Here is a 21,227-nt window from a genome sequence, read left to right as displayed (position 1 = left end):
TCATCCCCAGAGAATTCAGCTTCCTGCCTAGGAAGAAATTCCTCTTCTTCCTCCCAGTCTGACTCATCAGAGGCCACTGAAGAATGCAGGGACGGAGGTGGAAGGCTAGGAGTCATCTCTCTGGAATCCTCCTGGGGTTGCAAATGGTGGGTCTTGCGAGTGCGCTTGCCACCTTTTCGCATGCCTGCCTCAATGCCCTGGGAAATGGCCCTGTTAATTATTTCCTGCATTTCAGTGGATAGGTTAGGCCCTTGGGCCTCAATGGGGCGAACCCTTTGAGTGGGCCCGGGGATCGGCTGTTGAGGGGCTAAGGGCCCCATTGGAGCTGGTCCCTCCTCCATATCAGAGGGACAGGCAAAGAGATCAGCCTGATCAGCCATGGAATGGCCTGGAGAAGTTGCCATGGCCAAGGAATCCCCTTCCTCTTCACTATCAGAAATGGGGCCTCCCTGGGCTGGAGGAATTTCCCTGGAGGGCTCCCCAGGAGACACCGAAAGGGAAGATTGGGCCTGCTGTTGGGCTTTGGAAACCTGTTTTTCTAAGGCCTTCTGTCGCCTTAATGCATCTTTTTCTAGGCCTGAGCCCTGCTTGGGGCCATGCCTGGAGTAAGGCTTACTCCCTCTAATGGCCTCCCTGGCAGCTTTCCCGGCCTGTCTTACAGGGGCTCTGGAAGAGACACCCTCAGAAGTCTCAGGGGCCTGATCTGCCATGGTAACAATCACTGGTTGGGACAGTAGGGGGATGGGAAACCACCACTCACCACCTCCAGAAAGCCCACCGCAGCACGATGCTCCTGAGGAGACAGAGAAACTGCAAGGCCTGAAGTAGCTTGGAATTTCTTAGGCGCGAGCAGAATTCGCTCCCAGCGCCTGCAGGAGAGTAAAGGAGGCGACCCAGCAGGCCACGATCCCACGCCGCTATCACTTGCTTGGATTGGGGCCCAGGTCGCCAGTCACACTGGGCAAGTCTGACTCCACGCGGCTCCTGCAAAGAGCCAGGCACCAGGCAGCTGCGGCAAAAAACTTTTAAAAGTAAAGCCGGAAGATTGCGCAATCCAAAATGGCGGCCGGAACTCACCGGAGCTTTTCGTGCCAAATTTAAAGAGGGAAGAAGCCAAAATGGCTGCCCTGGAAGCCCACGCAGCAATTTGACTTGCTAGAAGCACAAATTGCAACTGAGGGCTTCCAGTGGGAATCGGCCCCCAGTAGGGGTGCCCCAACAGCGCTGGCGTCGGCACTCCGACCCACGCGCTTCCCCCAACAGCTGCCTGCGGCTTCTAGGAGCCAGAGCAAAGCCCCGGACTCCAGGAGAGCCGAAAGGGTGAGAAAAACCCAATTAAAAAGGGAAAAAAACAAACTTAAATTTAAACTCACCAGCCTGCTCTAAAAATCCTTAAATATACTGTTTTAAAAAAATTATTCTTCCTCTGGAGAGTCCAAGGAATCAATCTTAGAACTGGAGAAATCTTAAAGCGCGTCTACTGGGCTAGCTGAATTGAAAAAATCTGGGGGGAGTCAGCACCAGAGGCGTGGCTTAAAGTTTCAATTCAGTTCTGGGCAGATTGGCTGTGTTTAACCCTTCTTTGGACTCTCCAGAGCAGCGCCCTGGAAAATGACGTGCATACAGTAAATGAACAAAACAGAAGTTGAGATGATCTGTATTCAGAAGTGCTTGGTTTCTAGTTTGACCAGAAGGGATCTTTTCTTTCTGCATCAGTGAAGATCAGCATTAACCACTTTCAGTGGTCCCTCTGTCCCAGCCTATTGTCCGTAGGAATATTATCTCCCTTCTGCCCACTATTACCTGATTATTAAGCTTCAGAATGAACTGGAGGAAAAGGAAGTACACTGAGCAATGAGAAGAAATAGTGGCTTAAGAGAAATTGTATAAAAAGGAATACAGAATGCAAGTACCTAGCAAGGAAAGCTAGAATGAAAGACCATGTAGCAGCCTACACTGTAGGAAGGGGCAGCCTACAAGTTATTTGCCATCTTCCCAAGCACAGTACTTTGAGATTGTGCTGTTAATCATGGCATGATTATTAATTTTCTTTTGCAAAATAAGAGATCGGAATAAGTTGGGAGGCAAACTGTTGCTCTTTCTCCTTTAACCCCCACTAAATCCTGAAAAACAACTCAGTGTTTTCCTGATAAAATTAAGCTTACACAGTGCAACTCTACTCAAAAATATTAACCATTTCTTTCCATGGTAAGTATATAAGATTGCAAGTTTATTGATGAAATTATGGAACATAAAAGAGATACAAGGATCTTTTTCTGCATCTTTTCCACAATTGTGTGAGTTTATGGTTACCAGGTGATTGGTTAAAAAAAAGAAAAGAAAGAAGACTCTGCCCTTGCCCTCCATCTTTAGTGAAAGATAATGAAAAATTACACAGTTTAGAATAAACTCATCTGATGGCTGGCATTTTTGGATAAAATAGAATATTTTAATATGGATTTAGATGTAACTATGGGACTGAAACTGTTTGGGACACTTTGGTGATACAATATTCACTAATGGCTGGACTAAAAAATGGGTTGATGTGATTATTGGATCTCTCTACTTTTGCTATGTCACTGAATATCTTCCTAGGCTACTTGGAATAAGCGAAACTTGGTTGATATGACTGTATGATACCTTTTGTTCTTCTTGGAGGATTCATCTTAGAAGGGAAATACTTTCACTGCTTGACACCAAATTCTGTAATTTACATGCATTTGTTTTAGGGGTTATTTTATTTCAACCCTAGTGAAAAGCAACCACATTCTGAACCTTCTGTTGGAATAAAATTTGAAATACTTCAAGTGTTGTATATTCCAGTGCAACAAGACCCCAACATATTTTGAGTGTTACATTACAGGGAACTATTGGAATGTAAATAACACTGAATCCAGCAGAAATTAAGTTTAATATAACCAATGAACAATAACAATACCCTTCACTTAAATAGTGTCTCTCTATGGTTGTAGAATTGGGAGATCTTTATACTAAATGCATGTGAGTGTAAGGTCTACTTTTTCCATATTGAAACTGGCCTTGGCTGCAACAGCTGTCAAAAACAGAAAGCCAACTATAGTTTGGTAGCACACTGCATTTTAGAAACTGTCTTTAAAAAACATTAGAAGTAAATCTTAAGGCTCTTGTAACACATGAAGTTCTACTGCTGAAATATTCTCTATTGTTTCAGTTAACAAAATAATTTGGTCTAAATTAGGAACTCTTGGAGAAGAGGTTCTAAGCTTCAGAAGTTTAGAACTTGCAATCTTTCATGCATTCCTACCATCCCTAATTCCATTTTTTGGTTATGTTTTTATATTTTGTTGTTTCTGTGTTGCTCTATTGTTGTGAGTCTCAAAAGAATTGATTGGAGTTGGGTGGCATCTAAATGGAATGTCAAACTCGCGGCCTGCAGGCCAGATGCATTATGCGCTGTCCACGCCTATGCCTGGTTTAGCGAAAAGAAGAAAAGTCATGATTCGTCATGTGATGATGCCATGATGATGCGAGTTTGACATACCTGGTCTAGATAAATAAACAAACACATGTGTCTTTTTGCATGCACAAACTATACACCCGGCTACCTAAAAATACATGTATTCTGATCTATTATTTCTTTTACTGTTTGCTTTTTGATAGGTGCTTTATTATGGAAGACAGAGGATATCTTGTGGCACATCCAACTCTTATTGATCCTAAAGGTCATGCTCCAGTAGAACAGCAACATATTACGCACAAGGTTTGCCTGCATCACAGTATTTTAATATATAAGTAGTCCTTGAGTTACAACCACATGTTCAGCGGCTGTTCAAAGCTCCAACAGCACTAAAGGAGGGGGACTTGCAAACAACTCTGCAACTGCTGTAGCATCCCACAGTTATGGTTGTGATCTGGGCACTTGGAGCCCAGCTTGCAGTTATGACATCACAGCAAGTCATGGTTATGTGATCGTGATCACTTTAAAAAAAAATACAATTGTATTATTAAGATTTTAATAAAGACAAGCAAAAACTAACAAAAACTAATATTTAAAGAAAATAAAAGACAAAATGAAAATTTAGTAGGAAAAAAGGAAATATAAAGAAGTAGCTTCTAATTTTCTTTATAGGTATAACTTTACCACTTGCTTTATGGTTATATCATAGCTTTAGTTTTTTTTATATAATCTATTTTTTTCTAATCGTCAATGCCATATATGTTGCTTTTGTTCTTCTTCATGCAAAAAGTCTATGAGGGATTTCCAGGCAGCAGTAAACTTAGATAATGTCTTTTTTCTAATCAAAACTATCTTTGGCCATCTCAGCAAGTTGCATCATCTTCAACATCCATTCCTCCATAGCGGGTAATGGTCACTGGAAGCTCCTCATTATCCTTGCTGTCTTCCCACAAGCAAAGTGAATGGGGAAGCCAGTTGGAAGTTAGAAGTCACTCCTGCTCCCACTATTTTTTGTCTGCCCATTGTGCCTGCCCTCTGCATATCCTGTTCCCCCACAACATCAAATGGCAGCCCGAAGCAGCTGCTCATGGTGTCCCCTGCCCCTCCATGCACTCACTGACCTGCTTGCCTGCAAAAACCCCACGTGGTCCTGGGTTTATGATGGCAACCAGAACTGCCACTATGCTGTTGTTAAGTGATTGCAATCATGTGGATATTGTGCTTTATAACCACATTGCTTAGTGATGGAAGTTCCAGTCCCAATTTCCATTGTAATTCAAGTATTGTTTGTTTATAGCTATAACTGCCAATTTAACAATAGAAATACACTGCTGATATTTGTAAAATTATGAAACCATTAACAGTTGTCTTCTTTTCATTTGTAGGAACCTCTTGTGGCAAATGATATCCTAAATCATCCAAACTTTGTGAAGAAAAATTTGTGTAACAGTTTCAGTGACAGAACCGTCCAGAGATTTTATAAATTTAATACTAGCCTTATGGTACGTTGTTTAATGTAACCCATTCATTAAACTGTTTATATCCAAATAGGATATTATTTAGATCAGTGTTTCCCAACCTTGGCAACTTTAAGTCCTGTGGACTTCAATTCCCAGAATCCCCCAGCCAGCATAGCTGGCTGGGGAATTCTGGGAGTTGAAGTCCACAGGACTTAAAGTCGCCAAGGTTGGGAAACACTGATTTAGATTGTGGTAGACACGGTATAACAATCTATATTGCAGCATTGGTCTGATAGTCTGAATGGTAGATCATGGGGCAGTTTATTTATACTGTACATTTAAATATTTGAGTATTATGGGTCAACCTTTAGGCAGCCAGTGACCAAACCTTTATCCCAGTCAGTGACCAAAATTTTAAAAACATCACCAGCAAATTACAATGAATTGGGTTTTTGCATTGGTTTTGCAGCTTCAGTACTGAAACACAGGTGGTTTTTTTTTTGCTTCAGGGATGGGGCAAAAACAGAAGTTTTCAGTAGAAGTTCCTGAGAATGTTATCAATCTGCATGCTTTCCATGCACTTTTGGGAACATAGAAATTATATCAGATGACGTCATTCCATGCAGTGGCTGCCTGACTGATAATATGAAATTCATGTAGAGGACATTCAGTTAGGAAAGTGGCATTAAGTTAGCAGTGCAGGGAAAACCATAGATTTGATACTTGAGGTCAAAGGTAATATTCTTTAGCTATGCAAATCTATAATGGAACGACATTTAAAAGAGCATGCACAGTTTTTTTTCACTGCATTTCAAAGGTTATTCCAAAACTAGAAAAAAGATTTTTTTAAAATGTGTTAATTGAAATTAATGAGATATGTATATTCCATGCTTGCTCGCCCATAGAAAACTGACATCCAGTTAGATTACGTTGTTACACTTTTCCTATGAGAAAAGGCACTAAGGATTTTATAACTTGAAATGAAAAAAAGGTACTAGTTACTTATGATTATATGCAGTCTTCAAGATCAGAGGAACCTTGTGCTAATAACCTGTTGCAAGGAAACAGCAGCAGGAGGGCGTTGTAGACCTTACGTAAACATCTCAGGAGGTTGGCCACTGTGGAGAAAAGGTTGCTGGATCAGATAAGGCTTTGCTGGGATCCAACAGAGTGTTTGGATGTCTAGCTGAAATGGAATGTGGGACATTCTGTAATCATAGTATTATTATTTGAGTGCATTAATGAACAGTTTCTCTAATGACTGGGAAGGATGAGAGGAACAATTGCTGTTTCAACGTTATTCTTTGAATCAGAAGCTTCCTAGCCAGATGGTGATAGGGCCTCATGATTCCCCACCCCACCCCCTGATTTGCAAAAATTGTTTTCAAAAGGTAAGGTAACAAATGAGATATGTATATTCCATGCTTGCTGTCCCATAGAAAACTGACATCCAGTTAGATTACATTGCTTTAGTCAGAAAAATGTACTTACATTTTTATCTGGTTGGGCTATTTTCTATGTTGAAGCATTGATTGCTGATGAGAGTTCATTTAGTTGGACACTGTAGGCCTACAGTGTAGCAGATAACATTTGTCATAACAAGAACAATTCACTTCACCGGGAAACATGTTTTCCGCCACATGTCTGATCTGTTTTCCTTCCCCCTAGGGTGATCTGACAAATCTTGTGCACGGCAGCCACTGTTCTAAATACAAGCTGACAAGAATACCTGGAACCAATGCCTTTGTTGGAATAGTAAATGAAACCTGTGACTCACTTGCTTTCTGTGCCTGCAGTATGGTAGACAGGCTCTGTCTAAACTGTCACAGGTAAGAGGACATTTGAAATGAGACATGATTGGATTATACTTCGGATTGTGCTTCTTTAAAATGAAGGGATTGCAGGGCCTCTAGATAAATGTGCATTTGGTTTTTAGCTGAGTGAAACAGTGTGTGACTCAACAGGCATGTTAAGTCTTATTTACAAAATGCCTAGGCAGGTTGCTTATTTACTATGTAAGGCACAGCTCCATATTCCGTGCGAAGAAGAAGCAAAACATTTCTAGCTACACTTGGGTCATCTTGACATCCAAACATTTGATTTGTGGGCTCCGGGAGACACTCTTGCTTTCTCCCAGAAGCGTAGCCGTATTTTTATTTATTTATTTATTAGATTTGTATCCTACCTTTATTATTTTATAAGTAACTCAAGGTGACGAACATATCTGATACTGTTTCCTTCTATTTTCCCCACAACAACAACCCTGTGAGGTGAGTTGGGCTAAGGGAGAGTGATTGTCCAAAGTCACCCAGCCGGCTTTCATGCCTAAAGCGAGACTAGAATTTATAATCTCTTGCATTCTAGGCCAGCACCTTCAATCATAGACCTGTTGTATAGTTAACAGACTGGTTTGAGAATGAGCAGTGTGTAGCAGTTCCAGTCTGAAGTACAGCCTGTTAATCAGCAAAATGTGGCCATTTTGCAGGACTGAATTAGAGATTACTTGTTAAGAGATTGCTGAATTAGAGGTCGCTTGTTACCTCAACATAGTTTCTTGACAACAAGGAGTTCCCACCTGCCTCTACCCAGAAATGCTTCCAGTCTGTGTATTACAGGTAGTCCTCAACTTACGACCACAATTAAGCCCAAACTTCCTGCTGTTAGGTGAGGCATTTGCTAAGTGAGTTTTGCCCCATTTTATTACCTTTCTTGCTTCAGTTATTAAATGAATCACTGAAGTTGATAAGTTAGTAACCCGGTTGTTAAGTGAACCTAGCTTCTTCCCCATTGACTTGGGCTTGTCAGAAGTTCAGAAAAGGTGAGTCACATGATCTTGGGACACAGCAACGGTCATAAATCTGAACCACTTGCCAAGCATCTGAATTTTGATCAGGTGACCATGGGGATGCTGCAAAGATCGTAACTGTGAAAAACGGTCATAAATCACTTTTTCAGTGCAGTTGTAACTTTGAAAGATCACTAAACGAACCGTTGTAAATCAAGGATTATCTGTATTCCTGAGTAAATAATCTAGTGAATTAATTCAGTCAATCTGGTTTAGGTGACAGGTTAAGTCTGATTCGGGATCACATTTTATGCATTTCCCTCAAGATTGTGGAAATATTTCCTATACTGGGCCAGATGATCTATACTGTATGGCACTGTCTATCTTTTATTTATTTACTTGTAAAATTTATTGGCTGTCCATTTTACCACCAGGGTAAGCTCTTTGGACTATTCTGGTGGTGATATTTGGTCATCATGTATCAAAAATGATACTGCAGAGAAAAAAAAGAATAGAAAAGACCACCTTTATGTTTGTTTAATTTTAAAAAGTGAAAAGCCTGATAAAGAAAATAGGCCTGGTGAGAAGAAACAGGAGAGAATTTCCATCTTCTCTTATACTGAAACTCAGCAACATCTATGAAGCTGAATGATGAGAGATTGTAGATGATGCTAATGTCAGGCTTCCAAGTAACACCCCCAATGAAAGAAGAATCTGAGCTAGAAGTTCCTCAAAGTTCCACTTTATTAGAGATGTCATATTGTCACATCTGGGGAAACCCGAATCTGAAAGCTTCCAGGTTTTCACCACCCAAAGGAAAGTCAAAGCCCCTTCCGCCGCACCCACATGTCCATCACATGGTCCAATCACTCCACCGTCCCAACTGGAGATGCCTCCCAGTCACGCCACTCCAAGTGCAGGTTGAAATGTCCTTGACTCCCAGAGCAAAGAATGTTGTTATATCTCTACCACTCCGTGCAATCCTCCCTCCCGGTTTCCCACAGCTCTAAATGTGGCAGCCCGGAAGATCCAAAGTAAAAGATGGCCTCCAGGGCTGAAAGCTAAATTAAATTCTGGGTTTTGGTGCTACTACTTGTTTGAGGTATTAAAGAATGTTTTTCCACATTTGTTGAAAATGAAACTACTAATGCCTACTAATTGCAGTAAGTTACATGCTATTTCACGTGAAATCACCATAGCTATAGAGGAGTTATACTCCTTATGGCATTTGTGCTGACATCATTGTAATGACTGTGGATTTTGAAAACTTAGTAAAATGTTGAAAGAACTCTGCCTATGTTGCCAATAATTATTCTAGTAATAAGCCTAATATAACTTATAAACAACACTATTGGCCCTATTTGACACTAAAATTGTTTTTTAGCCCAAGATTCAATATGTACAGGGAGTAAGAGATAATAAATATATGTATTGTTTATTTTTTCCCTGAAGAATGGAACAGAATGAATGTGAATGTCCTTGCGAGTGTCCTTTAGAAGTCAATGAATGTACAGGCAACCTTACCAATGCAGAAAACAGGTATGCAAAGCTCACAACTTATTAATAATGTTGTTATTGTATATATATTGTTAAATGTGTTAAATGTTGTTATGTTGTTATTATATATATATTGTTAAATGTGTTAAATGGGTCATTGTATTGTTTTAAGGGTAATTATTCAGATGATAATGTAACATAACCATTGAGTGAGTTTTTGAAATCTAGTTTTTGCGTACTGCTTTTCAAATTTTAGGAATCCTAGTTGTGAAGTCCATCAGGAACCTCTGACTTTTATTGCTGTGGATTCCAGCCTACAGGATGCTCTTCCTCAGTGTATCAATACACAGTGTAATCAAAGAATGGAGAGTGGGTAAGTTACACCCTTTTTCCCTTAAAGAAATCAGTAGAGATTTTTTTAAACTGCTTGAAGAATTAAAATAAAAACTATCATAAAATCAAACATTATATACAACCATTACAAAACACCATAAAAACAAATTAAACACAAGTCTGTACAATAGTGCAAAAATTAATTAGTGATTAAAACCAAATTAAAATACCCCAAAATTTAAAATAACCGGCCAGGAGAGTCAAGGGATTAGATCATAATTGTGATTGGGCCAGGCCTGCTAATTGGAACAGGCCTGCTAATTTAACCTAATAAATATATAGCTCCTCTTCTTTGCAGATTTAGATTCTACCCTTTGAAAGTTACAAAACCTTTTAAATGATAGCATAACATTGAAGAAATTAAATTAGAGCAGCTTACCTGAATCTAGAACCTGAAAAAGTGCTGAATAGTCATTGCTTTGGGGATCCTTAGGTGGGCTTTATGGAAACGGCTGCTTGAGGTCTCATATTTTAATCAGGATAGCACTGGTATAATAACAGGAACAGAAATTGTCTTGTTCCACTTTGAAGAAAAGGACAGTAAGGAGGATGGAGGAAAATTAATGTCATTTCTGACTAATGGACAAGTTAAATATCAGGTTTGACATCTAGCATCAAGGGATCATTATTTTGTTTATAGAACAGCTGGTAAAAAGACAGATTTGTTTTCTCATTGGAAGTGCAAATTTGCATTTCCACAAAGAGATAGCAAGGTGAGATAGATTAACTAACCTATCTGTTGGTCTAGCTATAAATTCTGACTTCACAAATATGTTTGCTTCGAGTCACTTAATCTTGTAGCAAGTAAATTTTCACAGCCATTTCTTTGTCTTGCAGAGATTGTTTTGGTGTCTTAGACTGTGAGTGGTGCATGGTGGACAGTGATGGAAAGACTCACCTTGATAAATCCTATTGTGCTCTTCAGAAGGAATGCTTTGGGGGTATTGTGGGTGCCAAAAGCCCCTATACGGATGACATGGGATCCATTGGTAAGATCCATTTGCATTTTTTAATGTCTTGAGATCTGGTCTGGATGATCTACATTGAAAAAAAACCCAATTATAGGTTTTGTGAGAATCACGCAGGGTGAAACTGCATGATTCTTTTTATCATAACAGAAATTTGGCTGTGGAAGCAGAATGTATTGGACTAATCCTGTATAACAGATGCTTTCTAGTCCATGCAGTCTGTAAGGTGAAATGCCATTGTGGTGTATCGATTAGGATAGGGATTTAGTCTATTCATTGCAATTTTGAATGATATATTCTTACAAAGAGCAATGGAATGGTCACATGGATTGTTTGAAAACTGGCATGATTTCCTCTCTGGAGTGTTTTTGTCACCCAAATTAGACTTCAGGCAGCATCCATAATCTGGCAATTATCTAGATTATTTTATAGGATTTGAACTTCTTCAGGAGATTTTCACATTATTTTCATTTTTTTCTCTCCCTCTGAAACGAAAGGAGATGAAGTGATAACTTTGAATATGATAAAAAGCGCTCCAGTTGGTCCTGTAGCAGGAGGTATTATGGGATGCATAATGGTGTTGGTTCTCGCAGTCTACGCCTATCGCCATCAGATCCATCGCCGAAGTCATCAGCATATGTCTCCACTTGCAGCCCAAGGTAAGTTAATCAATTTTTTTTTCTTATGGAATAGAATTGCAAGTGTTTTCTGGCCCTGACTCTTTTGATTTTGTGCAAACCTTCTGATAATTTCAAATTGAATTATAAGCATATCCCCTATAGAATATATTTTGTTCACATTACTCTGGTAATATAGAATAGGCACTACTGACCTCTGCTGGATAGAGAAGTTAAAATTGCACTGGTTTTATTAATCCTCTCCTGGAATCTTGTAAATATTTATTCCTTCTGCTGATTGTAGAGCATGTTAGAGATGCAGTTAGCTTTCCAGGATAGATGTGGATGCCTTATGGATCCTTTATTGACACATTCAGTAGTTTTAAAGAAGTTTTTAAAAAGTTCTAAATCCATATTTTTGCTCCAGTTGTACAAAAGACAAAATAGCATTTTCTAGGGACATCTTTTTATATAAACACAATATATAATCCCACTGTTTAGCATTTTGCCTTCTTAATAATAAAATTCAAAAGAGAGCATGTTACCTGCTGGTTATAATAACCATTTTCTAGCATTGATCTATGTAATTCCATGAAATTATTACCTGACCTTGTACAAATAATTGGGAAAACAAGAGTTATGAAAGGGTTGCCATTAGTGCAAGGAAAATGTTTAATCGTGATCATCACTTTCCAACATTTCTGAAAGAGCTATAAAAGAGAATATTTACTCAGGGTTGAATTGAAGAATCCTTAATACTCTCTGAGCTTGGTTATTGTGCACTGGTTGTTGCACTTGATTGTGCACTGATAATGTTAAATAGTTGGGTAATAAAAGGTCTGCAAGCAAACAGCCAAACTCAGAGAAATCAAAGATTATGGAACTATTTTTATTTATTTAGTTAGTTACTCACTCACCTACTTTTTTAAAATTAAATTTATATGCTGCCTGTCTCACTGTTACAGTGACTCTGGATGGCTATTATTTCACAGAATTTTATGAATATTACACACACACACACACACACACACACACACACACACAGATTTTCATGGGTGTAGGTATACAGGTCTTGGTGTATTCGGGTCTTTTCCCGTGTAAGATTGAGAGTATCTTGGCGACGTTTCGACGGGGTCCCACTCGCCAACTTCAGGCTGGTGCCTTCGGCTTTGTGCTTGTGCAAGCAAAGTGTGATCGGAGCTGCCGTCTTTCTGTAAATATTGGTGGGGGGCATGGAGTGCTGGCTTTGTTGTTGTAAGCATATTGGTTGGCTGTGTTGTAAAATCTTGATTAGTTGATGGAGTTGATGTTTGCAGATTAGTCGGCTGTTTCGTAACATCCTGTGTGGCTGAGGTACTGGCTATGTGCCTATTGTTCTTTTGTGTTGTAACGACCTGGGTAATGGGCTGTGTGATGACATCCTGAGCTCTATTGTAGTAATATCCTGAGTCCTGTACTGCAACCTCCTGGAGGGTTGGACCTTCCAGGGTATTGCAGCACAGGACTCAGGATATCACTACAAAAGAGCTCAGTATGTCATCACACAGCCCATTACCCAGGTCATTACAATACAAAAGAACAATAGGCACACAGCCAGTACCTCAGCCACACAGGATGTTACGAAACAGCCGACTAATCTGCAAACATCAACTCCATCAACTAATCAAGATGTTACAACACAGCCAACCAATCTGCTTACAGCAACAAAGCCAGCACTCCACACACACACACACACCAATATTTATAGAAAGAAGGCAGCTCCGATCACGCTTTGCTTGCACAAGCACGAAGCCAAAGGCACCAGCCTGAAGATGGCGAGTGGGACCTCATCGAAACGTCACCAAGATACTCTCAATCTTACACGGGAAAAGACCCGAATATGCCAAGACCTGCATACCTGTACCCATGAAAATCTATGAAAACAAATACGTACGTATGTACATGTGTATGTACATACGTATGTATGTATGTTACACTGAAATGGTACACATATATATATCTGGCTTAAAAGAGAAGAGAGAGATAGGGAAGCTAACAATTTTATGCCATAACCTCTACCATAATTGCTATATGGTTTCCAAGCCTCTGCTACTTTGTCTCTCAAAAAGGGGTAACCCAAGGCCATTTTCAAAACATTGCACTCTTACAGGCCAATGCAACTTCTCTCTCTTAATAGTTGCATTTTTCTGTTTGTAACGGTGTGCAGAAATGTCAGTCCGCATGTCCAACCTGGAGAATGAGAGAGATGAAAGGGATGAGGACAGTCATGAAGACAGAGGAATCAGTGAGTATTTAGCAATCCAATTCTGGCTGGGCAGGAAAACACAGGGAGAGGCTGCATGCAGGGTTTTTCCCTGCAGTTTCCTTCTATAGACATGTAACATTATTCATCTCTGTAATCATTTCAAGAGGGCAAAGTGCTTTACAGTTTTGGCCCTGTCAGTTCTAAAGAGACGCTGTATATTGCTGCCTTTCCATAGACTGAATGTAACTGTAAAAAAATATTGACTTGCTCATACCCAATTCACTGAGTTTTTACTTCAGTGATTTATAACCAGGGCTTTATCCTTTGGTCCATTATTTATTTCCAACACTTGCTATCTTACTGTTTTCTTCTGAAGAACAAATATGCCATACATCAATACTCTTGTCCACACTTAGTCGATTCTTATATGACAGTTCATAAAATCTAGTTGCCTTTTGAGTTGCAGATTTCTTCACTTCGCTTTCGAGAACTGCATAATGTCCATTGTTAAATAAGATCCACCCACCCACCTCTTGATAAAATAAATAGCTGGTTTGAAAACTGTAGGGAAATGTAGTGATCAAACTCACAGTTGTTATTCTATAGATGTTCCTGCGTTTTCCTTACCAGGTTTTAACTATCGCTAATATTTCCTGCAGTTTTGCAAAAAAAAATAATTGCATTTTAAGATACCTTAAAGAGGTATTTAAGGTATATTAAAGGTATACCGTAAATGCGTTAGGTGCATTTTGTTACCCAATTGATTCTAAGTAATTTACAATGCTGTTGGGGAAGCAGAATAGTTACTGTTCTTTCATACTGCTTTAGAAGCTTGATCAGATTTGGAATTTGACAACAATGTAATAAAAAGCTGTTTTTTAATGTCTTCAAAGTGATCTGCTTGATGAGTATGTGAAGTTATCCTTTGTTTTCCCTCTCTCTCTCTTTTTTTTGTTCTGCTCACCATAGTCAGTAACACTCGGTTTATAGCAGCAGTTATTGAGCGACACGCCCATAGTCCTGAACGAAGACGCCGTTATTGGGGACGATCAGGAACAGAAAGCGATCATGGTAAGATCATAAGAGGCCATTCATCTTGCTTGTGCTTACAATATAACATATTTTCTAAGAAAGTAATCCCAGGGCTGTTCTTCATTTAAAACAAATTTGATGCTATCCATTCCAGGACGAGGCCCTTGCCAACTTTGAAGCTATTTTCATTTCATTCCTCCAATTAGCATCTTAATCACTGATATATCAACATTGATATATGAATATGCACCCTTACAAAAGCAAAGTTTTTACAAAAATTAAGTTTCCCTTCTTTTCCCAGTAGGGTAATTTGAAATGTATTTTAATGCTTGTCCCTTTAACTTTGTTCTATTTGATAAAGAATAACACTATTTCTTTTTTTAATCAAACAGTGTTTACTTTTAAGCCCATAGATACCAAGAGTTTATTTCTTGTTGCTAGGTTAAATCAAGCCTGGGTTAAATTTTAAAAGGTTGAATGCCTTCTTGGCTTACTGGTATGCATTATGATTCATAAGAAGATTTGTGACAGACAGAATTACTACACAGTTCTCCTTTGGTTCACATAGAAATAAAATGATTAAGGAAGAAGGATTTGGACTTTTGTGACAATTTTTCCCAAATTAAAAAATAACTTACAACGCAGGCTGGAAATGACTGTTTTACCACACAATTGACCAATCACTGGACAGTTGTTGCTGATAAATCTTCCATCCTCTATCAAATTGATGAGTCCATTAAGAGGATTAATGTGAGGTTGACATATTATTTTTTTTGCCAGAGCTGTCAGCTGTATCTTCGTATCACTTTCACTATAAATATAGTATGATACACTAAATGCACAGCCAGGACAGAATGAGAAATTTGTATTTGATTTCCTGGAGTCCTTGAATGTTTCTAGATGTTCACTCCGTATGTGGCAGTGATCCCTGAGTGAAACGTGCTATAATTTTAAAGAGAAAAATGGCAGCTCTACCATAGCCAGACTTGAATGCCGTCACCTATTATTCGGATACAGAATTTTGTTCAATAGAACCATTGAAAATAAAAACAAACAAACATAGAAATGCTATATTATGTTTCTGTGGCAACATTGAATTAAAAGTATCATGCTTTAGGCCAGTGTTTCTCAAACTTGGCGACTTTAAGTCCTGTGGACTTCAACTCCCAGAATTCCCCAGCCAGCTATGCTTGAGAAACACTGCTTTAGGCCATAAGAGTACAGATAGTCCCTGACCTACGACCACAGTTGAGCCCAAGATATTTGTTAAGTGACTCTTGCCTCATTTGGCGACCGTTCTTGCCACTGTTGTTAAGTGAATTGCTACAGTTATTAATTTACTGTCACAGTGAATCTGGCTTCCCCATTGACTTTGCTTGTCAAAAGGTTGCAACAGTCACATGTCTCCGGGACACTGCAACTATCATAAATATGAGTCAGTTGCCAAAGATCTGAATTTTGATCAGATCAGTGGTGGGTTCCTACCGGTTCGGAACCAGTTCAGCCGAACCGGTAGTAGCTTGGCGGCCTGGGTTGCTGGAACCGGCAGCGATCCAGGCCTGCCACGCCCCCCGGTTTTCCAGGCGGTGCTGTAGGTGCCACCATCTTGTTTTTTGCTTCTGCACATGTGCAGAACAATTTTTATTGTGCAGAACAGCACACATGAAGCACATGGGCGCACACAAAGTGCCCATGAGTGAACCTGCAGTAGTGACTGGCAGAACCCACCCCTGGATCAGATGACTATGGGGATGCTGCAAGGTTGTGTGAAAAATAGTCATAAAACACAATTTTCAGTGCCATTGTAACTTTGGTCACTAAATGAACTGTTCTAAGGTGAGGACTACCTGTATATTAAAAAAAACCACTAAATCACATAAATATTGGCAATTGGTTCCTTATAACCAACTGGTCAAACCTTTGGTTTCCAACAAACACTTTTCACCGGAAGCTTAGACAATAATATTTCCTTGACAAATTTTCCTGTACATTACACATGATTGTAACATTATTACCTGAAATAGCCTAATGCATTGCATAATTTCCTTTTCTCAGTATTTCCCTCCAAGTAACATAGAGAAGCAGAGAGTTTAAACAATAGCCAGAGATTCGGACTCTGCTAACATTGGAACGTCTCTTTGAATGCCTCTTAGGGCCGTTGGCATTGTGATTATTTTTCTCTCGTTTACTTGCAGAGGATTGGACACTGTGGTTGAGTCATTATACAAAGGTTAAAATGTTCATTAACTGCTGTTACTAGAATTACGGTCCTTCTTTCTGCTTTGCCATAATTACTTTGCATTTAATAACATAATAGGTGTAAAATTGTTTCAAAATTTTTGTTGAATTAACTTTAGGTGTAATGCAACTTGTTTTCCTGTCACACTTTTTTTTAAAATTGTCATCATTTGGGAGAAATCAAATCTATTAAATCTAGAGGCAACAACTGCAAAGAGTTATGTTGCATAAAAATAAATATAGCTGTTAATGTCAATGCATAGGACTAAGTTTTTTTCAAACTAGGCAACTTGAAAATACGTGGACTTTAATCCCCAGAATTCTCCAGCCAAGATATTGTTAATTGCGTATATTTAATATAACACTCTGTGTTTCCATACTTACAAATTTGCTGAACTTATGCAATCCAGCTAATTGCACATATCCAATTGAATTTTGTAGACTTCTAAATTAGCATTTTTTACATTTTGTCAGTGTGATTTTTATTTTTTATTTTTATTTTGAAAATCTACTTACTCTCTCTTAATTTTACTAAGTACACAAAAATATTTATTTACTTATGTTTCACATTTCTCAAACACCTTTCTCCTTCAAAGGGTTAAAAAAACAATAATAAACAACCCATGAACCGTTGGGTCATTGTTTCAGAGATCATTCTTTAACCTAAACAGATAAGCAGATTGACCACCTTGGGGGCGGAGGCGCAAAAAGCAGTGGGAATGGGAGCATCTTCCGACTTCCTGCCAGAGTCAAAGTCCTTCCCCATTGACTTTGTTTGTAGGAAGCTAGCAGGGAGCATCAGGAATCATGATCATGTGACCATGGCTGACTACATCAATGCTGCAGCGCCACAATCTTGTGAATACAACTATTGTGAAGATCCTTGAAATTTCAGTTAGACAGGATCCAATATTTTGTACATATTATTTAAGTTAGTAGATTTGGGGTAACTTGACTCAAAATATTTCTGTGCTATAATGCAGCCTTTGGGCTAATTGAAGTTTCTGTATAGGAGAGTCCTAGTAGCTCATAGATTTTTATGGTACAGTTCAGCATGGTGGGAACATTCTGAATTTTACACATTCAGGGCATTTATTTTTTTGCACTCTTTGCAGGGGTAGCTGAAAACCTCACAAAGTAGAGATACAATTGGCTGAAATACACTTTAGAATTCTGGATTTTAATGGTGCTGTTTCCACTCAATGTTACCAATAACTAAGGCAGGTTAAGGCTTTACAGCATCAGCTAAGATGAAAGGAAGCTCAAATAAGTTATCCTAGGGGAGTTTAAATTACTATTTATTTTGGTTTTGTTTTCTCCGTTATAACATCACTTTCTCAATTACAATATTGAACAAATTGTTCAGCAGATGCAGAACAATTTCTCTTATCAAAGAGAAACTCTTTTCATGATATTGATTCAGATGGGTATATAGTAAAATATGCTCCAATGTGGCTTCTTTTTCATAGATTGCTAAGTGCAAAGTTCAGGGAAGAAGGCAGATTTGGCTTTCTTTGTTTCTGATTATTTTGGTTCTTGCAAGTCAACCATCGCTCTGATTTAGAGCAGCCCATCCTGTAGAACTAGGTTAAAATTGCAGAGTGGAAAAGAGAAAAATCCCACTGATTAACCATATCTTTACAAAGGAAATAAATTTATATTTGGAAACTACTTTACCAATGCAATAATATCTATTGAACAGTTCTTAACTATGACAAATAAGTAAAATAAAAGTAATCATGTAAATATGATCTGTATCAGTAGTATGCAATTGTCAAACTATATTTAGTGGGACCATAAATCCATTTCTTTATTTGTATCCCACCTTTATTATTTTTAAAAATTATTCAAGGCAGTAAACATATCCAATATACCATCCTTCTATTTTCCCTACAATAATAAACCCTGTGTGATAGTTGGGCTGAGAGAGAGAGTGACTCACAACTACAATTGGGACTGGAATCTTGGTTGTTGTGCAACATAGTTGTTAAGTGAGGAATTGCATGAGTGCTTCGTTCAACTACCACAATCCTGGCACTCTCAATTGTGGTTGTTAAGCAATATTGTACATCATTAGACAGATGGAGTCCCAGGTAAGGTGTATGGGATGCCTCGTGGGGTAGGGGATCACCTTGGAAAACACTGCTCAGGAACTGAAAATCCTCCATGCCAAAATACAGGCAGGATTTTCAGCCCATGAATGGCTGAAAGTTAGTGGCAAGAGGCATTTGTGCAAGGCCTGCACCAGGTGCCTCCCAAAACACCTGAGTTACTCCACGTTCCTTTTCTGCTGCATTTGTGTTCTCCAGCTGGCGCAGGAGGGTCCAGGAGTGGGTTGTTCAATCCTTATTTGCCCAAGAGACTGAGTCAGTATTTAAGCCACGCCTCCAGCTTCCAACTCAGTCTTGCCCGAAAAGAGATGTATAAAAACCTTTGCTGTTAGTGAAAATTGGTTTTCTTTCCTAGAATAGTTTGAAATTTTCTTCTTTTAATTAAATTGATGTCGCTACTGGATGAAAGGTGTCTGAACTTGGCTCACAAGTTCTTTCTTCCACCTACTTGTGCTATTGTAGTTAATTGTATGGGCTAGACCCTGCTGGAAGTCCCAGGTTCCTTGTAGGCAAGCTCCGGCTGGGCCGGCCATCGGAATCCATTGTGGCTCCGTTTAAATTGCTTCCAATTACTGGCTCGTGAGCGGGCCAGGGAGCTTACCCTGCATTGCCACGTGGTCCACCTTTTGTACTTGGTGCCGTAAGGCACATGTGGATCCCAAACGTCCCTCGCTCCCGAATATCCTGGACTTCCTTCAGGATGGCCTCGATAGGGGGTTAGCCCATAACACACTTCGGAGACAAGTCTCGTCCCTGTCGACTGTCCTTGGACAGCCGGGAGAGCCTGGGCTGTCATCCGATGGTGAAGAGGTTTCTACGGGGGACGGCAAATCTTCGGCCCCTGGTAGTTCACAGGTTCCCCTCTTGGGATTTGTCCACGATCCTCCTGGCCCTAGTGGATCCTCCTTTTGAACTGCTGAGGACTGTGTCCTTGCAGTTCCTCACATTAAAGGTGGTTTTCCACCTCGCCGGCTAGGAGGATTTCAGAGTTAGGTGCCCTCTCTGTCAGGGAGGACCTTTGTATTTTCCAGCCTAACACAGTGGTTCTGAGGCTTGATCCTGCCTTTATCCCAAAGATTATTTGTCTCCTTCCAGCCTTCTGCCATGGGTTCACAGATGTCCTCTTCTACTATTGGACGCTGGTTGCGAGCTTGTATTGCCAGAGCTTATGAGGCGAAGGGCAAGCCGGTGCCCTGGGGGATAACAGCTCATTCAACTAGGAGTGCGGCCACCACGGCCGCGTGGAACACTCAGGCTCCGATCGGGGACGTTTGTAGAGCTGCAACTTGGGTTTCCCCCTCACCTTTCATTAAGCACTATAGATTGGATGCGTTCACATCTGCGGAGGCATCATTTGGGCGTAGGGTGCTGCAAGGAGTACATGCGCCCTTGGGTACCACGAACCAGTGAGTTCCCGCCCTAGGGACTGCTGCTTTGGTATGTCCCACTCCTGGACCCACCTGCACCATCAGCTGCAGAAGGAACGTTGGTCCTACCTGAACGTTCTTCTCAGCGTGGCGCAGGACGGTCCAGGCCCCACCCTAGTTATTGTTTTTTGGTTAGGTCCGGGTCCCCGGGGGCTACTAATGCCGCGGGCAGGGCCTGTTCTTCTTTCGTTTCTCTAGGTAGGACCAAAGTTCCCTCTCTGCTGGTATTTCAGTTCCTTCTCATCTCTGGGGCTGGCTGAAAGAATTGCCTACCAAAGGAGTTCAGCTCCCCTCCATGTGTGGGAGGAAACTCCTCAGGTGGAATTCATGAATGGAGCTCATATCTTTAGGCAAATTCCCACTGGAAGAATTCAGTTCCCCTCCGTGCTTGGGAGAGAACAGATTTACAAACAGCACACCTAAAATGGTGGGCCAATTCTGTTCACTGTGTGTTAGTCCACCAAATTGACATTGAGGAGTTTGAGGAGGTTGCTCAATATTACCTACACCTTGTTGCAGTAAAGGAAGCTATTGAAGATAGATAATTTGTATTATATCATAAAGGAAATTATTTGAAGCCTTTATTTATCTAATAGAAATTGCAAAATACTAAGCAGTGTAGACAACTATTTGGTATGTTTTATGTATTGTTTTTAACATATAGAAGGTTTGCTGAATATTTATCTACTTTATTTATTTATTAGATTTTTGTTCTGCCTTTTATCGGTTAAAGCAACTCAAGGCAGCGAACAAACCTAATACTCCTTTTTCCTTCTATTTTCCCCACAACAACAACCCTGCGGGGTGGTCTGGTCTGAGAGAGTGACTGAATTACATCAGTCAAATTATCAGGCAGAAGAATTAAATAATAAATTTGCAACAGCATTCTTTCCATAATGCTCTGAGATAATTTTTTTTTGTACAAAATAGGAAACCTCAAAGGAAAAATACAAAGGAAAGGAAATCAAACCCTGTTTAAATATAACTTAACATTCATGCAACAGTCAGCATTGTGAGG

General features: G+C 39.8%; 1 protein-coding gene across 5 annotated transcripts in view; it reads left to right on the top strand.

The window, feature by feature from the left end:
• Window positions 1–21,227, top strand: part of CACHD1 (cache domain containing 1) — a 150,337-nt gene that overhangs the window by 127,331 nt on the left and 1,779 nt on the right. For 4 of the 5 annotated variants that reach the window (XM_081947218.1, XM_081947222.1, XM_081947220.1 and 1 more), the window contains exons 18-26: window positions 3,640–3,739; window positions 4,822–4,938; window positions 6,565–6,725; window positions 9,134–9,220; window positions 9,435–9,551; window positions 10,409–10,560; window positions 11,037–11,198; window positions 13,363–13,440; window positions 14,371–14,472. In XM_081947218.1, coding sequence (XP_081803344.1) covers window positions 3,640–3,739; window positions 4,822–4,938; window positions 6,565–6,725; window positions 9,134–9,220; window positions 9,435–9,551; window positions 10,409–10,560; window positions 11,037–11,198; window positions 13,363–13,440; window positions 14,371–14,472 — 1,076 coding nt within the window. The remainder of the gene's footprint in view (window positions 1–3,639; window positions 3,740–4,821; window positions 4,939–6,564; window positions 6,726–9,133; window positions 9,221–9,434; window positions 9,552–10,408; window positions 10,561–11,036; window positions 11,199–13,362; window positions 13,441–14,370; window positions 14,473–21,227) is intronic. The other variant, XM_081947219.1, reaches the window with a different exon arrangement.

This window comes from Natrix helvetica (assembly GCF_964273705.1).
Source record: "Natrix helvetica genome assembly, chromosome: 3".
NCBI lineage: Eukaryota > Metazoa > Chordata > Lepidosauria > Squamata > Natricidae > Natrix > Natrix helvetica.
The sequence above is the reverse complement of the archived record's forward strand: the minus strand, read 5'-3'. Positions and strand labels throughout refer to the sequence as shown.